Source organism: Sphaeramia orbicularis, chromosome 13 (assembly GCF_902148855.1).
Source record: "Sphaeramia orbicularis chromosome 13, fSphaOr1.1, whole genome shotgun sequence".
In the NCBI taxonomy this organism is placed as follows: domain Eukaryota; kingdom Metazoa; phylum Chordata; class Actinopteri; order Kurtiformes; family Apogonidae; genus Sphaeramia; species Sphaeramia orbicularis.
This window is the reverse complement of record NC_043969.1, coordinates 32972129-32981233: the sequence shown is the minus strand read 5'-3', so window position 1 is coordinate 32981233 and position 9105 is coordinate 32972129. Positions and strand designations below refer to the sequence as shown.

At 37.2% G+C, this 9105-nt stretch overlaps 1 protein-coding gene across 1 annotated transcript; it reads right to left on the bottom strand.

Moving 5' to 3' along the window:
* Window positions 1–5165: 5165 nt before the first annotated feature.
* On the bottom strand, window positions 5166–9105 carry LOC115431996 (diablo homolog, mitochondrial). The gene is made up of 6 exons (XM_030152756.1): window positions 9010–9105; window positions 7599–7722; window positions 7386–7508; window positions 6349–6459; window positions 6105–6201; window positions 5166–5746 (listed from the first exon to the last, which is right to left on the bottom strand). Exons 1-6 carry the CDS (start codon window positions 9051–9053, stop codon window positions 5538–5540), a joined length of 708 nt encoding a protein of 235 aa, XP_030008616.1. The 5' UTR covers window positions 9054–9105; the 3' UTR covers window positions 5166–5537.

Sequence of the window (9105 nt, the reverse complement as noted above, 5' to 3'; positions counted from 1 at the left end):
GCTCTCTATGGCGCTCGCGGGGAGCTCCTCTCCATAGCGACCGACCGACCCGCGTGGGCTGTACCACTTCAGCAGGACAACAAACACGACACACGAACACCGCACGCGCATACACGCTCCTTATCAGCCGCATGTGATGACATTTACAATAGCACATCTTTCACATGGCAGGAGTGACAGCTTAACATACTATTACTAGTTACAGTATTGCTGTTGTTTTTGTTTTGTTTTTTTTGTGGTTGTTGTTGTTGCTGTGGTAACTTTGAATATGTTGATTCACTTGCACGGCTTTGTGGAAAAGTGGACAACTACCCTTCTTGTTTATGTTCCTATGCATTTGTTTGATAGCAGTATGCATAAATAAAAAAAATCTCATTTTTAACTACGTCTTCTCCTTAACTGTCCTTTCAGAAAACAAGAACTGAAAGTGATATTTTCTGATCAGTGCTGACATGTAGCTACAAATACATATGAATTCTTCAAGCATGACTGGCCTATTATAGTTCTCTGTTTTTGACATGACACATGATGCAGATCAGATGTACAAGGCATACTTTACACTGTCTAATTACAGCCTAGCCCAAGTTTTTATATTTGTAATTATAAGTTAATATATGTTTGGACAGCCTCATTCAGAACCATTCATAGCAATAGTTGACAACACAGGTCTCATTTATATTTTGTTTATTAAAGGATCTTCATCCTGTGTCCCAAATAAAACGGAAAGATAAAATAGGTCTGTCTTGCAGTTCCCTGTCTGACAATCACATCTGCAATACCTATGCAACATCATCACTATCTAGACAGTGCTGTAAATACAAAAACAGTACATTGATATATGAGCAGAAAACATTATATGGATGATACATTTTTGTTGTACTAGAGAATGTTGATAGTTTGTGCTTTAAAAAGGACCTGCTACTCAACAGAGTGCTCCATCTAAAAACAACATTATGTTATTTATAGTCTATAACTCCTGTTTCAGGACATCACTGAAGACTGCTGAGCCATGTTTTGTAGGCAATTTGTAACCAGTGTTATAAAAGTGTTCCAAAACCATGTTAAGAAACCAGGAAGTGAATGTGGAAGTTAATATAAACCTCATGAGATCAGCTATTGAAGGACAAAGCAGTCACGTTAACAAAAGTGCCTGTGTGACTTCTTTTTCTGAAAAAAAAAAAAAAAAAAAAAAATTGAGGCGTGTTCTCACTAGCTTCAGCTCAGGAGCACTGCGACTATACTCAATAAAACAATGTGGTAATTATCTTTTCTTTGAGATAATTACAGCTTTTAGTCCGACACATTCAGGAATCCAGCGTCGTGTGCAGCACTGTGTTATTATCATGCACTGTAGCTTGAACTGATAAACTTGCTCCTTCAGCAGTTTTAGGCGGACATCATATTTATTCACAGAAGATAAGCAAAAATGCTTGTATCAGTGTGGTTTCCCTGCGTTGAGCTACCTGTTTCCCTCTGCAGTGACGTCCTCACAGCTCTGAGTCCTCATCAGGGGACACGAAGCCTGCAGGGAGCCTCCATCTACTGCAAAATTTAACCCTCAGCTCAGCTTCACTGTGATTAAAGCATGACCCATGATGTGTCACCACACTATACCCCCTGCTTTTATACCCTTGGGTGGTTTATTTATATCCTCAAAGAACTATAAATCCCCAGGTGAAAGTGCTGCCCTTTTCACCAATCAATCTCTCCTCCAGGGGCACTTTGCATTGGAACAGTAAAGTCCGAGCAATAAGATGTATTTGTGCAATGATAAACGACATCCATTTTCCTTCCACAAAACGTTTAATGTGTTAATTATATTACCAATGTTGGTGAAATAGCCCCAGTTAGGCCTCTATTACACCAGTGGCACCACTTTTGCTGCTGCATAAATGCCCAAACCCCCTCAGCAGTACTAAATAGTTTGTGAGCATTTACAGCCCATGACCTTTGTAATTGTGGTTACCTCATTGAGGGTTTATGCTGCAAAAATACTTTTCTATAAGTGCTATTACATTTTCTTCCAGGCAGGAAAGGCAGCACTGGCACCACCTCCCCTGTGACCATTGGGTGCACATCCACACAGACCGTCTGGGACATTTGGTTTTACAGTCTGTGAAAACAGCCTTTGTTAAACACAACATTCCTCACTAGTCACATTGGTGAGCCAGTACTTGCACACCTCTAACCCTCACTCCCACCCCCACCCCTCTGCAACCACACTCACGGTTCCATCCCCTGCCAGGGCTGGACGATCTAGAGCAGAGAGAGGTCAGCTCACTGCTGACGCTACGTACTTGTGTTTGCAGCTCCACATAGGTGTTTCCCATAATGAGCTGTGTCTGGAATGACCCTCTGCAGTACACACTGACCTTTGTAAACCATACCTGCAGACATTTAAGACAGTGACCTGTTTGCAGATTCACACTCCTAAAGCACATACCATCTACAGTTTTCAGGTTTATCCATAGATTTGCTGGTTCTTATCATCTGCAGTCTAACTATGTCTGTTATTTATGTCTGCTTTAAAATACTGCAATGTCAGACTCACTGCAAGAAGCTCAAGCACAGAAACAAATTCACTGTCTGAGGAATCAAACAAATTCAATTTAATGCACTGTATATTATGAATGTACACAGGCCCAAACTCAATGACTCCAAGTAAATGGTACAATGGCTTTATATTGCCATCTGCTGGAATGATGGCTACAAACATTTAATAACCACAGTCACGGAAAAAATTATTTGACCATCAAAAGTCATCAAAAACAATAATTATGCAATCAAGTACTAACTCCTGTGTGCATCATGTGACTAAAACAGACAGAAAAGAAAACATGGAATGCCTAAAAGCACTGTTTTTGGCAGTACAATGCCATAGCTATTGAACTGAAGTGATTTTGGTTATTATTAAGAAAACCAGAAAGAAATATCCAGATATCAGCTCTGAAATTAAACTCTTATGAGCTATTTTTTGTTGTTATCATTATATTTGTCCAAACAAATGTACTTTTAGTTGTACCAGGCATTAAAATCAACAAGAAATTGAAGAAAACAAGGGTGGTCTAATAATTTTTTCCATGCCTGTACAATAGAATGACTGTGGTTTGCTGACAGAAAACCTACATCATGAATTGGAAAATGTCAATAATTTAAAAAAAAAAAAAAAAAAAGAAAAAAGATTGTAATACAACCTTTAAAGAAGCTGTGATTAACAAGAGAAGAACCTAAACAATGCTTATTTAATTTAATTTCATCAGCTGCAGATCATTTCATAAATGTGTAAAACAGTCTTGTTTTTAGAACAAAACTCCAATAAAACCTGACAGCAGACAGACTGCTTTGTTTTCTGTTGTGTGACAGTGTGGAAAGAGCTGTGTGTGTGTAGATGAGGTGACGACAGCGAGAGTTAAAAACAGCCTAAAAGCTTTGGAGGACAGATTCAGGCCATGGCTAATTTGCTGTGAAGGTAAAGCTGTTGAGTGAAAAAGAGAAATACAAATAAGAAGTGAAGCCACATTAATATGTTGTCAGTGGAATCATTATGAAAGAGACTGAAATTGGGTTAAAGGATATTCACATAACCTGCACTTCATTTTAGTACACAAACATGTTTCTTGTAGCTGATTGATCTTTCATCACACTAATTATCAGCCAGTTCTAGTGGCATTAGATGCATATATACAGTGTAAATGCTTGTTGACTTTGTTGACACTGGGTCTATACATGCATAATATTACTCCACTATTATTGTATTGTCATATTCACAGTTTGACAGGTGTCGTATAAACAGCATATTCCATTTGGATATTATGAATAAAGCCTTTTTTCTGAATGGAGGTTTTTCCAAATTAAACAAGGGATATCCAGATATAATTTCAAATGTATGAGGATTATTTGGACATGGCAATCACAAGATCAGAATAATTTGTAAAATTTATGGCGCAATGTGATAAATGGCATCTCTTTACAAAGATTCTGTCTAGTAGTAGTAGTAGTTTATTTGGTCGTTAATTACTTTAAACAAACAAAAACAACATATCCATTGTTCTATATACAATGTGACCAAAAGGGTTTAGGGTAAAGACTTATTTTGCCTAACCCTATTCACAATTAGAACAATGTTTCCACAAGAAAACAAACATGAAAAAAAAAAAAAAAATCAATGTAATCACTGCTTAATATACGACAGAAGAGAATACATATTTAATTTTTAATTCAGGTAAATCATGTCCTTATCTCAACTACCAATATTGATCCTAGTCTTTTAGACAAGTATTTTCTTTAGTCAATCCTCAGCTCTGTATTTTTGAACAATGGTAAATTTGTACATCTTTTTAAAAGTTTAAATTTTTAAAAGTTAAATTCACCCCTCTAACAGACATACATGTACTTTTTTATTTGTTCTTGCCTTACCATTCTAAAAAATATAGTAGAGATGGATGCTGGTCAGATGAAGAAACACATCAATTGTTAAACATTATGACAAAGGATATTAATAGGTTTATGGATATGAGCAAATATCAGAAAGCTGATGTTTTCTAGAGGGGCTTTAAGGAACAAAAAGAGACTGAGATCACACAGTGGAATGTCTGACAAAAGTAAACACTATTTTTAAAGGGGTAAACAAGAATATCGGTGCAATATTCATTTTCATCAGCCATGTAAATACTAAAATATTAGGAATTGTGTGCATGTAAATGTAGTCATTGTTATCGGGCCACTTTTAAAATAGACATCAGTTAACATCTGCAATTAAGCAAGAGAACAAATCTAACTTTCTATTCTTAAAGATGGTTCAATGTTTTGTAGTTTGATGCAGCATAAAACACATCCTTGCAACATAATACTGAAAAACTAACACTATTCATCTCAGCTATGTTTCTTTTTCTATAAGGCACTGACAATTTTGAGTCTGTATTCAGAGTTTTTCCTTTATTACAATAATTTTAAACAAAACATTACACACAGAATTAAGTGATGCTCCTCATGTCACAATATGAACATAATACAAACTAGAAGCACTCGGAGAGCGCAGACCTCCGCCAAGGCTGATCATTGGCCCCCCCCCGTGGGCCCCCCCACCCCTAATCACCACCAAAATTTAATTATTTCTTCCTTATCCCATTTCCAACAAACCCTGAAAATTTCATCAAAATCTGTCCATAACTTTTTGAGTTATGTTGCACACTAACGGACAAACAAACAAACAGACAGACAGACAGACAGACAGACAGACAAACAAACCCTGGCAAAAACATAACCTCCTTGGCGGAGGTAATAAATGTTACCCTTAACTGCCCAGACAGGGAACAGTGAATTACAGAGGCATTTGTTTTCCTTCCATCCTCTGATTTCATATCTCACCTTTTCACTTTATTTGAGCACATTTAAACACAATGTATTTGTACTCAAACATAACAAATTATAGAGTGAACAATGCTGCAAAGTCTACTTGAGATACTAAAAACTTGCTTATTGCTGATTTGGTTATAGTTATAAACCCCACATTACTTTCATAATGTATAAATTTCCTTTTAGTCCTCTCTTAAGTAAGCCTCAGGCACCTCTTCTTCATCGTTACTGTTCTCCAAAGAGGCAGTGTATTGTGCCATCCTTTCTACCTCCATTACTTTAGTATCAGCTAGCTGTTTATCAGCATCCGCCGCGAGTTTTCGAATCTCCTCCACCTGCGACTGGGCCACCTGAATGTTTGTTTTTGCCGTGATGCATGCCTGCTCAGCTCCTGGGAACACACACATGCACACATACATTTTGTCAAATTGTTAAGGAAAGTTCAAGGGTTTTCATAACACTGCCTTGAGTTCAGACATTAGGTGAGGCCATTAAACAGGTACTGCAGTCCATCATGAACAGTTTATTTCAAACAAAAGTCTCATGAGTGACAGTAAATGATCCGTACAGTGTCTAAAGTGTTAATACTGACAGACGCTGAATAGGACCTGACACAAAAGCTTTGAGACGATGATATAAACATTGATGCTTATTTCTCATAACAAAAGTCCTAAGAAAACCTGCCCGGACACTTCAACCTTCACAGTAATATAAGTCAGGCCCTCACTCCCACATTTTTATCAACATACCTGAAGTGTACGCCGCCTCAGCTGACATTTCACACAGGTTAACTGCACTGACCCAGGTTGACTCAAAACGTTCGCATTCTTCCCGTCTGTCATTAACCTGCAAGGACAAAGACAGAAAAACATAGAAGACTCAAACAGCTCTACAGCTTTGTGGTGCTGTTTACAGGTCTGATGTCATATTTACTGCGTGGTATTTAAAAACAAAGATTTAAAAAACTAATAAGTAGAGGATAGAGAGACTGACCTCAGCACGCTGGCCAATGATCACCTGCCAGACTGAATCCTCTTCTGCTGGAGTCAGTTTTCCCAGTGAAGCTAAATATCGTCTTTGTAGAGCAATGAGTGTGTGCACAGCCTGTTAATAAGAAACCGCAGAACACACAGTCGCATTAATTTAAAATACAGAGGCAGAAGAAGTAACAGATCTTTAATTCTAACCACATAAAACCAGAGCTCTCTGTATAACTATCACCAGAGTAATGCCTTGTGTTTTTTTTCTCATTTTTGTGCAGTAACCCTTTTAGGTAACATAACACATACAGACTCACAACAGTTCTGCTCTGGTTTGTTTATAGAGTCAATAAATGTGTTGGCATTACACTAAATCCCCTCAGATGAGAATAACACTTGAAACTGTTGTCCTGCCCCTTGAATGATTTCTACATAAACTGGTGTAGTTTTCTGCTGTTTCACCTTCTTCAGTATGGCTGAGTATAGACGGTACAGTATATTTTAGCAGTATAAGGAGTTACATTTACTAAAAAGGGATCATGGTTCACATGCATCCTGCAAGAGCTCAAAGCATAGTTGCAAAGTTTTTACATAGTGCATCATTAAAACATCCTTTATTTCCATCTGATGGAGCTTAATCACATGTTACTGGAGGCTCACGCTGCTGTTGCCACTGCAGACAGCTGCGCGAACCTCCCTGCAGCAGCAGCGCGAGCCTCCATTTCCCACAATGCACGCTGCGACAAAAAATTCCGAAGACGTCCGAGTTACCTCCCGGCTCTGAATGTAACATGGCATTTGTTTATGGTGGATGGCACTTCAAAATTGTTCACCGTAATGCAAGAGATTCAGGTGAGTAATCACAGAAAGACTTACAGATTCGTGATACTTAGGCTATGACTGAGGTTTTACAGATTTGATGAAAAATTGGTCATGAAAGTCTCCAGCACCTTTAACTCATCACTGTCATGCACTACATAATACAAAGTTCAATTTGCAATGAAAATTTGAAATCTAACAAAAATCTTCAAAACAACATCAAAAATGTACCTTTGAATACTCTGTGACGGCATCTATAAGGGCCAAGGTGGTCTGAGAGAGAAAAGTGCTTGAACTGTCTGTTACTAAAGCGGCTGCTCTTCTGATTAGGGAGTCATGAGAGAGGTTTTCAACCTGCAGGAGAAAGAAACAAACTTTAACAGTGAGTTTAACAGTGCCACCTCTGTAATTGTTGCATGAGGCTATTTCTGATAACAAACTGACCTGTTTAAAAGGGATGGCACACAGCGTACCGCCCACGGTTAAAGATGTGCACAGAATGTTTGTCCATTTTCCAAATCTCTGGACTGCAGGCCTCCAGCTGCTGAACAAGATATGGGTAGTACTCCTGTGAAAAAGAAACAAGACCTACTTAAATTCAGGGATATTGCATAGCTGGTTGCTTCTGGAGCACTGTCATGTGTGGACTTGTTTGTTTCATGGCTTTATAATGATTAGGTATTGGGCCCGGCCAAGCGAGTAACGGAGTGAGAAAGCAATGTGCAGAACTACTTATCATTCCATCTATTTTTAAAAATTAATTTACCAGCAACCGTAACAGCTCAAATTGTAGGTCTAAGCAAGTACTTTAACATGCCATTAAGGAATAATCACCAAATATTTAATAAAAACATGGATTTATCATCATTGACAAACTTATGGAGTGAGGAAAAATATACAGCAGTTACTCAAGGTTTGGAAAAAATGCCAAAAAGTGCTGTTTCTCGAGGAAAGTAAAAATATTTAAAATACCACACTTTTCTTAATATATGAGAGTACATTATGTCCAAAAATGAAACTGATATCATTTTTATTTCAGTTTTAAAAGACATTATTTCATGGTAATGGAGTGAGAATCCAAAAAGAGTGAGGTGTTTGTTCAGTGTGATGAACCATAATAATATTCAAAAGTTGTATTAAGATATTGATAAAATTATCAGTCTTTGGCGACACATGTTTCATTAATATATTAAATGCACATCTTTCTGCTGTTTTTTTTTTATTAATAAATAACATTCAAAACCATTAAAGTATTTGATTATTATGAAATATAAGGTTAGACACAGGCATACATTTTGAGCATATTTATTTACACATTGCTATTTACATTCTGAATTTATTTATAACTTTTACTATTCTTGATTTACACTGTATTTTCATATATTTTCTCATATATCCAGTTGTAATTCATGTACAAATTAGATAAACTTAGTTTTAGAAACTAGAGATATATGTCTTTCGTGCTGAGCAAACAAAAAATATTGTTTTCACTTTCGCTTGACGAGGCCCTATTAGGCACCGAAGCTACAGTATTAGAATACTAGATCGCACCTGAATCCAAAATATAAATGTATAATCTACAAACTACTCGTATTAGGTTTTGTGCTCTATTTTAGTTGTGAAAAACATTTATGTATACCGCGTACAAACATCTTTACTTAATCGAACACAAATAAATCATTGGTAACTTCCTGTTTGGTTCGTTAGCATTGTTATCACCAAACCATGACCGGTTTTCGCATCAGGAAGTCAAAAACAGGTTTCATTTTTAAATAAACAACCAGACTTAATCATACCGTTTATAATACACTATATAAGTGTCAGTGTAATATTATCATACTGTAAAAGAGTCTACCTGAAGAAACTGAGGTAGGATATCCCCCTCCTCAGCGCGGCCATGTTAGTCCACCACAATAATCTGTCCGTGTCCCTAAACAAGGGTTCCCCTCTG

What these genes read in the sequence shown, in the direction of transcription:
- LOC115431996 (XM_030152756.1), bottom strand. Translation starts at nt 9,053, where the DNA reads ATGGCCGCGCTGAGGAGGGGGATATCCTACCTCAGTTTCTTCAG. An exon ending in TCCTACCTCAGTTTCTTCAG is followed by an intron (nt 7,723 to 9,009) that starts GTAGACTCTTTT and finishes TCTTTTTCACAG; the next exon opens with GAGTACTACCCATATCTTGT. An exon ending in CCGTCACAGAGTATTCAAAG is followed by an intron (nt 6,460 to 7,385) that starts GTACATTTTTGA and finishes TCTTATTAACAG; the next exon opens with GCTGTGCACACACTCATTGC.